At 44.1% G+C, this 16,660-nt stretch overlaps 1 protein-coding gene across 2 annotated transcripts in view; it reads right to left on the bottom strand.

Annotated features, from left to right (window-relative positions):
- The window catches only part of nrp2b (neuropilin 2b), a 73,454-nt gene that overhangs the window by 21,712 nt on the left and 35,082 nt on the right, over positions 1–16,660 (bottom strand). For both annotated transcript variants that reach the window (XM_053497137.1, XM_053497139.1), the window contains exons 8-10: positions 6,756–6,900; positions 5,169–5,518; positions 4,571–4,715 (exon numbers count right to left, since the gene is read on the bottom strand). In XM_053497137.1, the coding sequence (XP_053353112.1) occupies positions 4,571–4,715; positions 5,169–5,518; positions 6,756–6,900 (640 nt within the window). The remainder of the gene's footprint in view (positions 1–4,570; positions 4,716–5,168; positions 5,519–6,755; positions 6,901–16,660) is intronic.

Genomic DNA, 16,660 nt, shown 5'->3' on the forward strand with positions numbered 1-16,660 from the left:
ACAACAGCGCATCATCACCAGCTGATAGATATCATATCCAAGTATGTTTGAAAACAGACTATTGATATTCATATTACACAGAGAGAGAAGTGAGATATACTTTTCTCAAGGATGCATAGATACATGGTACAAACCAGGGCACAATATCCCAAACACATACTGCTGCTCGAGGCCTGCAGCCAGAACGCGACAACAGGGCTGGATAAAACCTAAAAGGGTTTCAAACACATATCATATAACTAATGGAGAAGGTATGAGGAATACACATGGGGCGAAAATGCGTCTTTTGTCAAAAAGCTTGTGTTTTTATGCAGCTCAATTCATGCGGCTGTGAACAGACACAGTGTGTGTGGAAGTGTGTGTCTGTGCGTGTGTGAGCTCTGGCCAGAAGCTAGTGCCCAGACCTAAACAGAAACATGTGTAAGACAACTTCAAAGAGCCAAAGCAAGCTGAATGGCGAGGTCTGATGTCTCCCACACCTACTCCTCTCTTCTACAGCTAGGGAGAGGGAGTGAGAGGGTTTTTATCTTCAGTACCATGTTCTCATACAGTACTTTTTACTCCCTAAAAATGATGATGTTATCTGTTTTTTAAACCGAAGTAAAAAATATCAGACTTAAAATAACATTTTTTTTTTTTTTTTATTAAAATGGGTCTGATGGACCCAGTGGCTGCTACATCACAGCTCCAGTGGGCTCGGTTCAACCCTGAGCTCAGGTTACGCTATGTGTGGAGTTTTGCATGTGGGTTTCTTCCAGTTTTCTCCAACCAAAACCATTTTACCGAGGTCTTGACTTGTGCCCAGGATTCCAAGGATGAGTTCTGGATCCACCCAGACCGCGCCCAAGCAGTTACAAAATACAAATGTGCAAAAAACATGTTTAGTTTTCATGAGAGGAGAAAGATTCCTGGTAGAGAAGAACAACATCATTGCACCATGATTTAATCGGAGGGAATTTTCCCCCATGAGATAGATCCCGAAGTCTATTAGAATTACTCTCCTGAGACTTTTCCTGGACTTCCAGGTATAAAACTAAACTCAACTCAACTCACTCTTGCTTTGACTGACGGGTAGATCCGGCCACCCACACATGTGAATAAAAAGAGTTCTCAACGTGTCATATCTGATAGTTGAACACTCTCCTGCTCATCTCTCTCGTTCTCTCTTCGCTGTGTATAAAGTCCAGTAAGACATTAAGCGCTCAGATGTCTGCTCTTCCTTCTAAACTTGCAAAACAAGAACATGAATTAAAGCTATTTGTCTCGCAGTGTCTATCAGCAGTTTTCTCTTTCTCCTTCTCTCCATTTCATCTCACCTCCCAGCTCAGGCAACTCTGCAGGCCGTAGCATGGAGGCTGCTGATTAATAATGGAAAAAGCAGTCTGATTGAAACAGGCCAAAGTCCTTCTGTGTGTCTTTCACACTTTCATACTCGGCAGTGGTTCTTAAGGGGATTTTACTTATTCATCTATTCGTTATATTTGTCCCTCCCTCGATCATATCCACTGCTCCGTGCGCTCCCCATGTCCCCCCCCCCCCGCTTTAAAACAGGTGAATTTACGGTTTCTCTCACTCTGTATATATCTTAGGGCTGTTCTGGTACAACTGCTAAATGTCCAAAGGTCAGACATTCTAATTAGAAAATAAATTTCAAATGTGTTTTTTTCAGCAGTCATTTAGACGCTACACTTTCTTAAAGGTTAAAAATATGGACCATGATATCGAATACTACTTAGGGTGTAAAATCGAACGCTCCATGCTCCGATCATACTGCCATGATGTGTATCTGGGGCCCTGGAGACGATGACAACCTGGATGAGATGCAAACCCATCGTAGGGCCAAGGGATATACACACTCATTCTTACACTATGGGCAATTTGGAAATGCCAGCCAACACACACCACATGACATCGGATTGTGGAAGGAAACCAGAGTATGAAGAGGAAACTAACAAGGCATGGGGAGAACATGCAAACTGACACGATCCACACAATCCAAAGGAGGGATCGAAACCCCTGAACCTGGAGGTGATAAGAACTACGCCACTGTGTTGCCAATGGGCGTAAAAAAATTGTTTTTACGCTGAAGCAATGGTTTTAATATCACGTTTATGAAGAATGCAGGCAGTAAGTACAGACAGGATGTATTAAAAGTTGAGCACAGTACACAAAGTTTCCAGAGAAACAGGAACTTTCAGATAAAAGTACTTTATCAGCTTTTAAAGCGAAATGCTTGAGGATTTAGAATCATTTGAATAGTCTAAAGCTAATAAAATCTTTAAGGAATTTGACAGCCCTACTCTGTACTGCATGCATCTATCAACTCGGGTTATGGCTATAATAGTGGCAGCAGATGTGCGTGAGGAAAATCATGCTGCTCAGTGGAGTGAAACTGAGTTAGTCCTCTGAATATTTAACATCTCTCTTTCTCTCTCGCTCTGATTCTCCACCCGGAACAAGAGCTGCAGCGTGCTGTCCACTCAGCACCGTCCTCTGTCCCCCTCACGTCTTTGCACTTCTGGCTGCTTAAGCAAGCAGAACTTCTTAAAAAACAACAGCTCAGTCATGCTGGAGTGCTCTGGAGTGGAACCTTCACCGTACTGAGAGGCATACTAATAACAACATACGCTTTCCATGGCTTCTGTTGTTCAACTACAGGTTCAAGTGGAAGTGAATCAGTCGTGCTGATGAAACGAAGAGACAGGAAAATATGTAAGAGTATCATTATTTATACCAAATGTTACAACCCGGGTGTATGTGTGAATGAGTGGGAGAGGAGGGTATAGGATTATGTGCTGTATATGTATGTGCGTATGTTTGTGAAGCAAACAGTGAAAAGTAAATAGTGCACACAAGTGGTTGCATATGAGTAATCAAGAATGAGGGGTGGGGGGGAAGCATGGTGTGTGTTTGTGTCTGTGTGTGTGCGAGAGAGAGAGAGACGAGTGAGTGAGCTTAGGGCTGGATTTGTAAGAGTAGGGAGGAGGAGAATCGACCCCCTGTGTCTCACACATCTGGTGCACAGACAGCCTTGCACAGCTTTATTACTCACTGAATCAGTCACTCTGCTGCCTAAACCTGACAAACTATACTGTACCACACACACACACACACACTGAAGTCTATGCAACCACACCCTACCTCCTATCCATAAAATGTCTTATTCCCCTGTTGCCTTGCACCGCATATGTACCAAACATCTGGGAAAGTGCTAACTTCAAAAGTAATATTTATACAAGGTGACATTTTCTTATTTCATATGCCGTTCTACTTTAAAATGTGTGAGAATAAAAAAAAAAAAAAAGTGGTCCAAAAAACAAAGACAGTATGAACATAAAAAGCTCTAAATTAGCAGCACTTTCACCAAGGAACTAAGAAATGTGCGAAAATGGTGGCTAAGGCTAATTAACAACAAGATTCATTCCTAACCTGTGCTAAAATATATATATAGCTACTGTAGTATGATAGTAAAATAATACCTCTGATACATGTATAATACATTATATTATAATACATTATATATATATATAGTATATACATATACATTATATGTGTAATACATTATATTATACATATCATGTATATATGAGAGTAAAAGTATCTTTTATATTTTTAAATTATATACACTGTAAAACCCAAGTCAGTTACAGAGACAAAAAAATCCCACATGGTAAGCCTCTCCACCCTCCAGCCTGAAGTCTCTGTATCAAACAGCATGGTGTTCATGTACTGCAATAAATACAGTATACAAAGCTCATGTTTATTATTCTGTCAGTTAGAATAAACAGAGCTCAGGTTCAGCGCTCAGGTTCAAACCTCAGGAACAAACTCTCAACTCCTGTAGATCACAACACTGAGACGGAACAATATCACTCAAACCCAGCAGACGCTCCACAGACATCACTCCTAAAACAGAGACAGCGCTTGGTCTTGAGATTCATCTATCACTACAAATAAAGTTCTAACCTTCTGCACAGTGTAACATCATAAAAAAAAGTCCATCATCAAGTGGTCATCAAAAAGTAACCCTCGCTCTTTAAATTCTCCTAAGACAAGCGCCACCTAAAAATACCCAGGACATTACATTAAAAAAGGAAACGCCGTGAATACAGGCAGCCTGGATAAAAATGTTCGGTCCCTGCACCGAGACAGTCTTTAACCCCATGCCGGCAGTCCTCTCTGCCCTCTAGCTCTCTCCCTTTTTCTTTGTCACTGTGATAAAACTTTTCTAAAGCTGGGCACTGCCTCAAGGCTCCACCTCAGGCGCTCGAGCCCCTGTGCTCCTAGTAGTGATGTGGACACAGAGTCAGAGCGACAGGCTGACGACTGCAGCCCCCGGGCTTTTCTTTATGGAGATGCACCAGGCCCCAAGGGGAGTGGGCACCTGTCCATGCCACTGTTCATCATCCTGCGACAGGTATAGCATGCATCATGGCAGACGAGGAAGGAGAAAAGAGGCGAAGGACAGCGGAACAGCCAAGTGTCCTTTTCAGGTACACCAAGCACCTGGTATTTCAATCCAGTTTGGGTCGTATGTGATTGAAAGGTGACATCGTGTGCACTTTCTAACCTGGCAGATCGCATCCCAGAATCTCCAGCCTCATCCCGATGCCGGGGGGCGACCATCTTTCCGGATACACTCTGATAAACTGCGTCACGATTTCATCGAAGCGGCGGATCTCCGGGGTGTCGAAGTGTGTGTTTCCTTCGAAAATCTGAAGCAGAAACAACATCAGAGGTTTAATGGACAGAGACGGACAAACAGACTGATGCGGACGGAAAATGGAAAAAACTGTTGGGATATTAAGATTTAGGAGTCTCGCATGGCTTGAGGAAAAAAGTCCATCTAGAAAGGTTTTAATTAACACAACTGTAAATGATTGTGCTGGAATGTTATCAAGTCTGGCAGCATAACTGAGTATAATTGAATTCTCTTCTCAGAATGGATCGAGTAAAAGAGATGGCGCATGTGTCGAACTGCTGAGAAAAGCAGAAATGAATGAAATGGCTCTTTCCTTACTATTGATTCAGAAATGAAGAGGAAAGGAGACTCTTAGTTGCCTTGCTATAGTAAATCTCCTACGACATTACCAAACTGAGCCAGCGATGACTGCATTCCGCTTTCAGTAGGATTAGCTCGAACCCCGGATTAGTGATTAATCCCTCACCTTGTGGTGGCCGGTCCTAGGGTCAAGGAAGTAGCTCCAGTCTTTTCCGTTCATGCTGTGCGCCAGCCGGTACTTTCTCACAAAGGCTCGGTTCTCGGCGCTGGTGCTGCCGTCGACGCCGCGTGCCCCTTGCGTGATGATACCTCGCACCGTTTTTGGGACTCCAAGATCGACCTGCAGCCACTCCTCCCCGGCCACGGGCTGCGTGGGACTGGGGTACCATCCAGAACGGCTCGCCACCAACCGAGCTGCCCCCATGGAGCCGTGGATGTCGCGCATGGAGGACGCCGAGATCTGCGAGTCAGGGAGTAGTCCTGAGAGCATGCCCTGCATCTCTGAACATGGAGCGTCTGGACAAGAGACAACAGAGATGAGTGAGAGCGGGAAAGGGGAGGATTGACAGTTTAGGAGGAATCCAAATGTAAAATGTAAATAATAAATAAACAGAACGTGTACAGAAATGGGCATGTCTGTGAGTGGGAGTTTATGTGTGTGCGGTTGTTGGGTTTTTTTTGGATTTAAGTGACCTACAACTTCAGGTTTCAGAAGCTCATCCCAAAAGAGTGATGACTCCACTTAAGGGCAGCTAAAATCCTAGCACATAGCACTCATCTCACTCCTACTCTTTAGCTGTTACTCTCTCCAAGCACCCATTTTCTGCCACAGGACCAGGAAAAACACATGATTCCAGAAATAAATGATTGATTGTAGCCTGTGGCTTAAAAACAGAACCAAAGTAAAAATGCGAATGAGACGAATGAACACCCTACACTATCTCTGTTGTATTCCACCCACACTCGAGGACAAAAAAAAAAAAAAAAAACCCAATAAAACTTCAGATACAATGCCAGGGCACTGAGTTACTCCTCATGACTGTGTTTATGGGCTCGGCAGTGCTCGGTGTAATCCAGGGTGGGTTTCAGTCCTCTGTAAGTTAGGGAGTGAGGGCACTTACTCGACCCACTAAAAGCAAGCCATTCTAGGCTTCATGCCCGCAGGCGACGGCCCCTGCAGGAACACAGCAGGGCTAATATGGTAGTGAGCTTCATGTTTATGTGTCATTTGTGTCAGTGTTGAAAAAGGCCCTGTCCCTAAAAGCGCATTTGTCCTGCTTACTGTCGATAAAAATAGGAGCGAATCGCTGCTTAACGCTATATTGATTTAGTGTGATGGAAATTTGTGATAGCATCAGCTCCAAAGAAAAAAAAAAAAAAAAGAAAAAAACACAGCCCAGCTCACGTCCATGTCAGGGGAAACAAACAGAATTAGGGTGCTCTAATCTCCGCATCTCCATAAATAGCCAAACTCAATTACAAGGCCTGAATAGAGCAGATAAATACAGTGCTGAGTTCAGGTGACAGGGACAATGGCGACGTCTGGAGCGATATTCATCATCTATTGTACACCCGAGGCGGCTGTTTGGTTTAGAGATGATGTTGGAAAGAGGAGAGACAGGTACATGTTCATTACTGACAGAAATAGTTCTAGACACGGAGAGACAAGTCATAGAGGTCGGATCATGACACTGGAAACAGGCATAACGTATCGTACGAAGGTAAAGTATATGCACGAGGACTGTATACACACCTGTGATCTGACAGCCATAGAGCTCGAAGCGCAAAGCGATGCCGTTCTTCCAAGTCAGGGGTCTGATCCGGACGAACCGCGCCAGGACGGGCTGTGGGATCCGGTTCAGGACGACTTCAGAGGGGTCGGCGTTGGCAAGGAAAGTCTACAGAGGAGAAACAGAAAAGCAAGGATTGGCAAAATTCTGCAAATGCAACGCAATGTCAGTAACACAAATAAACAGGCAGACAAGCATACACACTGTAAACAAGCATGCAATCAGATGTGGCCACGAAAGATCATCTTGTTAATTGCTGGACAAACAAACACCCACTTTCACACCTCGGCACACGCAGCTATGGCCTAAAAATAAATATAGTGTTTATTCTGAACATCTGGATGAAGGAGTATATTCGACACAGACCCTACAGTGTATGACATTCTTTAAAAACACATCCCACACAGGTGATTATTTTACTTCCTTTACTTTTCCTCCCTCCTGTTCTGCATAATTTATTACACTTTTATGATAAAGTTTATAATTATTGTAGTTTCTACATCTTCTGCAACACTTCCACTAAAGCTTGCCCTTACTGACCAAGTTTAAACCAGTTGGTCCAGGGGTGGTGAGAGAAGACACGATGACAAGTTCAGATAGCATATCTCCATCTCCGTCTCTCACTTAGCTGTTCTTGTGTGCATGTGCCGGTCTCTGGCTGGTCTCAGGAGAGGAGAGAGAGAAAGATGAGAAGAACCAGACCAGTGTAAGTTCTGCTTCATTGCACGCACAGAAAGGCCGGACCCTGAGGACACGACCCACCTCAGGATCCAATGACTCCGGGGCCAGATGGCCTGGGACGGGCCCGGGTCAGACCTCCGAGTGTTTGTGTAGGAAGCAAAGGAGGCAGGGTGAAACGGCAAGCCGAGTGAATGCGGAGGTGGAGGACAAGCAAGACGTGAAGTGCTTTTCCTGGTCAACATTCGGCGGTAACCTCTAATTCATCATCGAATGAAGGAGAAGGAACTGAACCAAAATGCAATGGTCATTAATCATAGGGTAGATGGCTCGTTAAAAAGCATTAACGGCGGCATGAGTGAGGAAATAAGAGAGATGGGGGCAAGGAAGTCAGATATGGTTAGAGAATGCAGGAGATGAAAGAGCAAAAGGAAAAGAAAGGAAAAGAGACTGGTGTACACACTACAGCATGATGCACAAACGTTGCTTGAGATTTCATGGTTGTACAGTATACTGCAGATCGCTTCTTTTTCTTAATTTTCTCACACACACACACACACACACACACAGGGAGGGAAAATGCTCCCAGGCGGCGACAATGGTGAGCCGTCAGAAGCAGGAAACCCAAACAATCGCAGCAAAAATTATGATTCTTTAATGATAAGTTCACTTGTGTATGACCTTTCACCTCTTGCCCATATGTGAAGCATTTATTTCCATTTCCATAGCACGCCGTTTACAAGTGTATGCATGGGCAACGAGCAAATGATATATAAAATATCACCTCAAAAAGTGTGAGAGAATACAATTTCTTACATTCCAGTCATGCTTGGTTAAAAAAAAAAGAAAGAAAAAAAAAAGAATCCACTTATCGCACACTGCTCATTCAGAAAGTTAAACATCTGGGCCTTAAAGGCCCTGAGTCTCAGAGATATATATTGCGAAACATAAAGTGAAGGGCACCTTCAGGCCTGAGTACTGGCTAACGCAACCAGCAGGCGATAAAATATCGTTACTGCTCACACAGTACATAAACCAGGACCTGCATAGAGTCTACATACTGCACTGTATAATCAGCCCTACTGTAAGAAAGCAACCATGGAATCCTGAAGTACTGAAGAACATAAAGCTTAATATGAAAAAATACTGAAAAGCTGTAAAAGTGTGTAACATGATTGGAAAGTCCAATTATTATCAGGGCCCAAGGAGGAAAGAGGTCAAAGTGAGACTGAGTGAGTGTTATGATTTCCCTCCGGTTCTTTAGCTGGTGAGGCTGTCAAATTCCTTTAAAATTGCATTGGAGTTTTAATTACATTAAAGATTTAATATTGGAATGCAGTCAAATATTAATGAGGCTACAGTTTTATACTGGCACAGATGGAGCGAACATTATCAGTACTGGGTTCATATTACATAAACCATTGAAGGCTGGCTAGCTTTTCAATTTTTTTTTTTACTTGACCCATGATTCAAGTCACCATCAGTAACACGAACATCTAAACAAGCTACATATAGATTATATAGTATCACTACGCTGGGTATATACATCACATATGTATATTTTAGCACTTTTTTCAATACAAAAATATTGCATTTCCTTAGACTAGATCAGGCTGATGTTTGCACATCTGTATTTTAATGGTCGATGCCCAATTTACGTGTTCTCTGATGTACTTTTTCTCTGATGGAGCCAAGCGTGTGCGCGTGTGTGCGTGTGCGTGTGTGTGTGTGTGCGCAAGTGTGAGCGAAGCAAAGCTGTCGCTGAGCAGGATAAGCGCCTAGGAATCTTAAAAGCCTTGCTATTGTTTGTAGTTTTACATTACTGTACCCTGACCACGTCAAGTGGCATGAACGTCAATAAATAACAGCTCGTGTGCATTCTTACCCTGGGTGTGGTGTGTTCTCTGAGATCTATGCTTCTTCTCAGATTGTCAGTCCCTAAAATCATTGGATCATGGGATCTTAAACATTATAATGTAGGTCATTTGTTACAGATCGGATAAATATTATGTAGAGTTTGAGTCAAGTTTATTCCGACAGCCTGGAATGCAGCTGCCTACAGTGGAGCTGGTTTTCCTGATAGACTTTCACATTTTTCTGCAATCTTACATTCATGCACATAGCACGCTTTTTGTTCACACTTTCTCACACACACCTGCCACTGCTCTCCTTGTACTAGCTTGGCCCCTGGCTGGTGTTGTGTTGACAGACACACAGGTGCCTGTAGTGACAGACTCCCACATCCTGAAACAGGAGAGCTGCTGTCAAGCCTGCCGTGAGCCGCCCGCCATCTACTGATCCAAGGCCACCGTCACTCTCTCATTCTCCCTCCGTCTATTACTCCCTCTCCTGTTGTCTCTCTTCACCATATCACTCTCTCTCTCTCTCTCTCACACTCTCTCTCTCTTCCCCATGATCTCTTTTGTTCACTTTATACTCCATGCCTCCCTGGTTGAGTTTGCCTCGTGCACCCTACCCCTTCTATCTGTCTTTATCTCTCTTTCACACAGAACAGTCTCTGCAGTATCTGTCACTCACACACTTCCTGTGCATAAGCACCGCTGCTATAACAAATGGCTGCAGCGCATCAGTGTGACATTCGAAGGCTTCGGCTAAATTGCAACAATGCATTAACATGCACTGCACATCTGGGATTCCTACCAGTTCTGCAGATATTATTTTATACTAACGCAGTGTGAGGGAAAAAGAGAAACAGAACCTATAGCTAGCGGCTTTATCAGGTTATTATCAATGTAACAATGCGGGACAGCCTATTTACCTTCATGCACCTTGGCTGGTATTTCTATAAAGGCTTCGGAAACAGAATGGCTTACATGGCAATCACAAACTGATTTATTAAATCTAAGTGTTCACTTAACCTGTCTGATTTATTTGTTCAGACTCTAGTCAAATTCCCTTCCCAGAGAAAACCCAGTTCGTTTGCTACTGTACCAGTATCACAATTTCGACATGGATTATGATTTATATCAGAGCCATTTCCAGTCTCTGTTCTGAATATATTTCATTTAACAATAACAAAAGCTGGATTTCTTTAAACTAAGAAGGAAGTCATACATTTGTTGCCGGGCCCCAAGTATTTTCGGTCCCTGACCTGATGTTGTTTATTCTGATTCTTAAGATTGTTGCTTTCACCATGAGTCGTGGAGAAAAATAACAAATTATATCTGAAATTTGGTAAGACTGGACAAGCTGATTCACATCTCCAGAAACCTGGATTTAATCAGATTTGAAACCACAAGCAGATGTGACTTGAACTTGATCTGAAAAGTCACATTGTGAACCACAGGCAGTGTAGTGGTTAATTGGGAAATTAGGAAGGGCAAATTGCCCGTATTGTGTAAATGAGTGTATGTGTGTGTGCCCTGCAATGGATTGGCACCCACCTTGTGCTCTAAGCTTTCAGGGAGACCCCCCCAAACCCCCACCCCTCTCCGTGTCCCTGAATACAGGAGAAAGCGGTATAGACAGTGAGTGAGTGATTCGAACCACATCGGAAATCAGATTCAAATCAGATTCCTAAAGACGTGTCTTAGTCTGGATACTCTAAACTGTCCATTACATCATTCATAACCCAAGCCAGAAGTTGACGCGATCATGTGGTATGGGACATGAGTCCATGTTTAAAAAACAAGCGGGGAGAAAATAGAAGAAAATTTTATTGCATGCGAGTCATAGGCGTTGTTACCAAAGCAAGCGATGCACATATATTGGATTTGGGCTGCCAGTCTGAACAGAACCAAATCGACTCTGAACACGTTCAAATAAATATGGACACTTGGTGCCTGCGAACCTGAGCCAGACCTTACATGCTTAAGCTATGAAAATCAGACATGCCCTTTGTCGCATTATAGTTGTCTTTCTGACCAAAGCCAGACCTATGCATATAAGCAGGATTCTTAAAAAAGGTTTTTATCCTTCATCAAATGAGTTAGAACATTTCTTTACAATGATACTACATCTACATGGGCTGTGTTATCCTATTACTAGTTTTGTCCTTATGCCAGCTCGAGACAAAAACTAACAAGACATTATTTTTGTCTCTGTGTCTGCTTGTGACAAGGAGAAGCTTGCTGTACCGCACATCTTTCCTTAAGAGGTATTTTAGGAGACTAAAGGGAGTGTGTTGTAGCTGTGTTACCTGGCCTACAGGTCTGAGTGTAATCCACAGCAGAGAGGGAAGCAGAAGAGGAGTGGAGAGCTGAGCCACAAGCATCAACACTAATGCGGCTGCTAGGATATGCGCCTATTGCCCTGAGTGCAAGCATACACACACACACACACACACGCACTACAATTACATATTAGAGGTGGAGGGCTGTACGACTGAGGGGCATTTTCCCTTTCCTTTTTTATGGAAAGCGCGCACTTGTGTTATTTCCCCTCCTCCAACTCTTAGTGCTGCTTCTCCTGCACTCGTGCTGCCTGTGTGCAGTGCAGGTTTTTTACGGCTGTGTAGGTTTGTGCTGAGCCGATCTCATTAGAGACGGCTGACTGCAGTGCCACCTTTACGCTGATATACAGTACATGACTCTGCAGAGCCGGCGGGAGATTTACAGAGCCAAGACAAATCACTCACAGGCTTCTAAGGCCACGAAACATTCGCGTGAGCAGCATTTTAAATTCACCACGCAAGATATTTCAATTTACGTAAAAAACAAATACATCTGCAACATGAGTTGCGAAAATGAATTAACAAGAACCAGAACAGTTCCAGGAACCGAACCCTGGCGAAATGTAATGCACTGGAGACAGAGATCAGGATGCGTGCAGACAGCAGACAGCATTTCGGAGGCATCTTTTCTAATAAAGCAGTGATCATAGATGTAGTTAATTATGTCTTTGGGTGGATATACCGAATCTACCTCTGCTCAGACAGATGGACACGCCAGTGAGTGTGGGTGGAGGTAAACAGCTGTGTGAATAATTGAAAAGGGAAGTCTGACAGTTTTTCCTTCTGAATCCTCAGATACCTCCACAGAGGACGACGATGGGGTGATAGTTCACTAGTTCACCATATTTAGAGAATCCATGGCCAACAGTGAATGCAGGCTTATAGTGGAATACAAAGCATGAGCATATGTTTGTGTGCATGCGTGCCTATGTGTGTGTGTGTGTGTGTGTGGTCCCCAGTGCTGAGATTTTAGGGCTGTGTCTGTCTGTTGAGAAATATTGGAGATAGAATGCAGAAATCCCGTCCTGAATAATTCAGACTGTGTCTGGTGGCACTGCGAGACATCTGAAATAGTAAAGACCCCCTGTAGAGAGATGGAGAGAGGGAAAGACAGAGAGAGATACGTATAGAGTGACAGTGACAGAGCTGTCTGTCATCATTTCAGAACTGTAAATGGTCTACTGAATAGAGAAATGGTCAATTTTTAAGTAGCATAACCCATCAAAGGAAACAACAACAGAAGGGAAAATTGAAAGTGAAAAGAAGTCGAAGAAAAATAAAAAAAATAAAAGAAGGGATTGACAGAGAAGGACTATGCATGTTACTGAGGTCTTATTTTTGAACTGGAATAAAGGGTCAGAAAAAGCCAAGAGGAAGGACTTGCTGTGAAACCCTGGAAGGATGGAACGAGCAGAGAAACGCCAAGCATCTTAACTCATTAAAGGAGCAGAGAAGTAGACAGTTACCTAGACGAAGTCTTCATTTTACTTCCTCGTGCAGGTTTAATGCTGCCAGCACCTGAGTGCCCTCATCAAATGCACTGCCAATGGCCCCCCATTTCCCGGTGCTTCCAAGAAACTGATATATACAGTCCAGGAGGGGGATTGCAACAGCAGCGAAGAGAAGAAAGCTCCCCCTTTTGCTACCAGCCTCCACTCTCTCTTTCTCTCTCTCTCTCTCTCTGTGTCTTTGCACTGGTGTACTGCCGCACTGTTTCCCTTCAAACTGATAGCACCGGTGGGAAATGCAGTCAGTGCTCATTCCTCTGCTCCAGCAATTACTCTATATTACTCTATCTCATGTCTTCCTTACTCTCTCCTTCCCTCTCTGTCATCATGGCCTTCTCTCCCCTACACCTCAGCAATTCAAATGAGGACACCGACAGAAAGGGCTGGTTCCAGTTGGCTTCAAGCTAGCGATGACTCAGCAGCAGAGAAGAAAAGATTGCGAGAATTGAAGAACAAACACTGATAGGGATTTGATGTTGTTTGTATACCAGCAGACTTCATCAATCCCAGCTCCTTCCCAGGTCTGTCTCTCTTGTCCTTCCTCTCACTCGCACACGATCCCTCTTCCCTAACTCTCCGTCTTACTCTTCTGCTCCGGCTCTATCTCCATCCATCTGTTGTCTCCTGTCTCTGTTTATGGCTTTCTCTGAACCTCATCCCATTCCAGCTCCGCATTGGCCCTGGATCACTGGCCTTGGCCTCTTTCCACTGCCGGCGTGCAGCTCTGTGGCCCTGCTGAATGCTGTCAGTGTGCTTGCTGACGGATGGCCCATGTGACTTTTCTGAGCGGGGTGAGCTATTCCATCATCCCGGGTCTCAGTGTGGCTCAGAGCCAGGAGTCTAGACTAAGGCAGCACAATAGCACAAGCATATAGGACTTTTTATTTTATTTTTCCCTGATTTTCTCCCTTATTTACTCACGTCCAATTCCTCCCACATTAAGGCTACTACTACCACTCAGTCGGGAGGGCTGAAGACTATCATGTGCTTCCTCCGAACCACGTGATGCCAGCCATGCCAAAGTGCTCACTCACACACCGTTGGGGGCGGCGTAACACACTCGGAGGACAGCGCTATCCGCTCATTCCTTGCGTGAGCTCACAGACGCCCTTGATTGGCTGTAGAGCCGTGATTAATGTGGGAGCACGAAGTACCTCTCATCCCTCCCTTCTGAGAGAGCTCGGATAATCAGCTCTCTCTAGACCTCCGGCTGTGAGAGGTAACAGCATCACCCAGAAAACTCACGAATAACAGGGCGAGCACTTTACCACTGCTCCACTCAAAGGCAAAGACTAGATTCTTTTATTCCGCATAAAATAGCTGTTAATAATTTTGATGTTTTTCTGGTACTCCGGTTTCCTAACACAGTCCAAAAACATGGACTAGCTCATCGCCTATACTGCTTTACCCTGTATTCAGGGTCGCGGGAGGCCTGGAGCCTATCCCGGGAACCTTGGGGCACGAGGCGGGGTACAACCTGGACAGGGCACACAGATACACACACTCACACACTCATTCACATGCTACAGGCAATTTGGGAACACCAATTAGCCTAATCTGCCTGTCTTTGGACTGTAGAAGGAAACCAGAGTATGTGAAGGAAACCCACCAACCTGGCCAGGAATCGGACCCGGTACCTGGAGGTGCAAGATGACAGTGCTATCCACTACACCACCGTGCCACCCCCAACAACATGCAGATTAGGCTAATTATCGTTCCCAAAATGCCTGTATTGTGTAAATGTTGACCAGAGGTCCTAGCACGGTTGTAGGATGGGAATCCCCATTGGTCTATATTTAGACTACAAAGGGTCCTCAATTGGTGGATGGTAGTACTGCCGTGGTGTGAACCACAATACATTATTTACAGTGGTACTTATTGAGTACAGTGGTTCTTGAAGTTAAGTTAATAAGTACCATGGTACAGTCAACAATACCATGGTACTCCATACTCCAGGACAGGTATTATCAGACTACCATGGCACCTAGCAATGGTAAAAGTTCTTAAGGATGATTTCTTTCTAAGTGTATTCAAAATAAAAGGCTTGGTGGAAACACTCTTTTTTGTGGGTGATTTTCTTCAGCACTTCCTCTTCCATTAATTCATATTTTGAAACGTTTGTCAAAATCAGTCTGATCATGACATAATAAGCTTTTCATAAAAGTGTAGGGGTTTTCAAGTGCATATGCAATGCGTCTACAAAAAAATTAAAATCTGTCATGCTTTGGGGATACGTTAATACATTTTAAATCTGTAATATGGGTATATTTCTGTTAAGCTGCTTTACGACAACTATTAAAAGCACTATATAAATAAATTTAATTGGCCTTCCTCCCACTGACTGGCATACATGTTATCTTGGAAGCACATAACTGCTGTGCTTAACCAGCTTAAACCAGGTAGCTGCCTTCAGATTGGAGTGCAATGAAAAAAATCGCCTTGTTCTCACCATCTCACTAAAGCAACTAATGAACTAGAACAGCTGGCCGTTCTGCAGGAGCATCTCCAACATCTGACTCAACAACAAAGGAGCTGCTCAAGCATCTAAATCTTCTTTAAATGTTCTTTGTTGGAGAACCACTAAACATAAACTATAGTTACATTGAAACCTGCTGACGGACGGAGGAAATGATGCCTATACTCAGGGAATGCATTTTCTGCTTACAGAACTGATACTTCCTCATCCCCTCTAGCTGTCATGTCTCCTGGATGGCACTCCACTCTCGGTGTGGTGCTCAGGAAAAATAAAAAAAAGAGAAGACCAGTCACAGGGAGAGGGGAGACATGCGGCGCTGGCCTTTATTCCAGCATGATCGATGCTCTACGTCGGGATCCGAAGAATTCTGAAAGAAGGACGTTGTGCTCTCTATCCCGCCTGTGTGCTTTGCACCACCTCAAGAGCTTCCATCATTAACACACACACACACACACACACAGCATATGCTCCGCTTCTTCTTGAACAAAAAAAAACAACAGTATTACCCCAAATGCATCCGCCAGACCCACATAATCATCCAAAACAACCGTGGAATTTGATGGCGATGTCACGCTGGTGTTAAGGGGTTTCAAGGAGGAAGCGAGGCTTAACTGTAAATCAAATATGAGGAAAAACACAAATGTTTGGCTTAGGTTCTGTTTTCGTTTTTTTCCCCGTTTAGTGGATGGAGATTAAGACCTCTCGAGCCTACATGGTTCCCGCTGATCTCAAACAAAGTAACACTTGTGGAAACAACATAAATTGTCCTGTCACTGCGGTGATGGCTTTATCAGATGCGCTGGCTCTTTCACCGGAGAGAAGGAGTGATTGGTCACCACGGTGTGTGAGAAAGGCAGCCGAAAGATTGAATCGTGTGTGTGTGTGTGTGCGCTTGAGTGAGGGGGAAGACTTCTGCCCAGGCCTGAGTGTACATGTCTATCCTACTTATGAACAAACGGACCAGCATTGGGCTGGGCTCTACGTGTGTGTGTGTGTGTGTGTGCGCACTCTTAT

The sequence above is a fragment of the Clarias gariepinus genome, chromosome 5 (assembly GCF_024256425.1).
Source record: "Clarias gariepinus isolate MV-2021 ecotype Netherlands chromosome 5, CGAR_prim_01v2, whole genome shotgun sequence".
In the NCBI taxonomy this organism is placed as follows: domain Eukaryota; kingdom Metazoa; phylum Chordata; class Actinopteri; order Siluriformes; family Clariidae; genus Clarias; species Clarias gariepinus.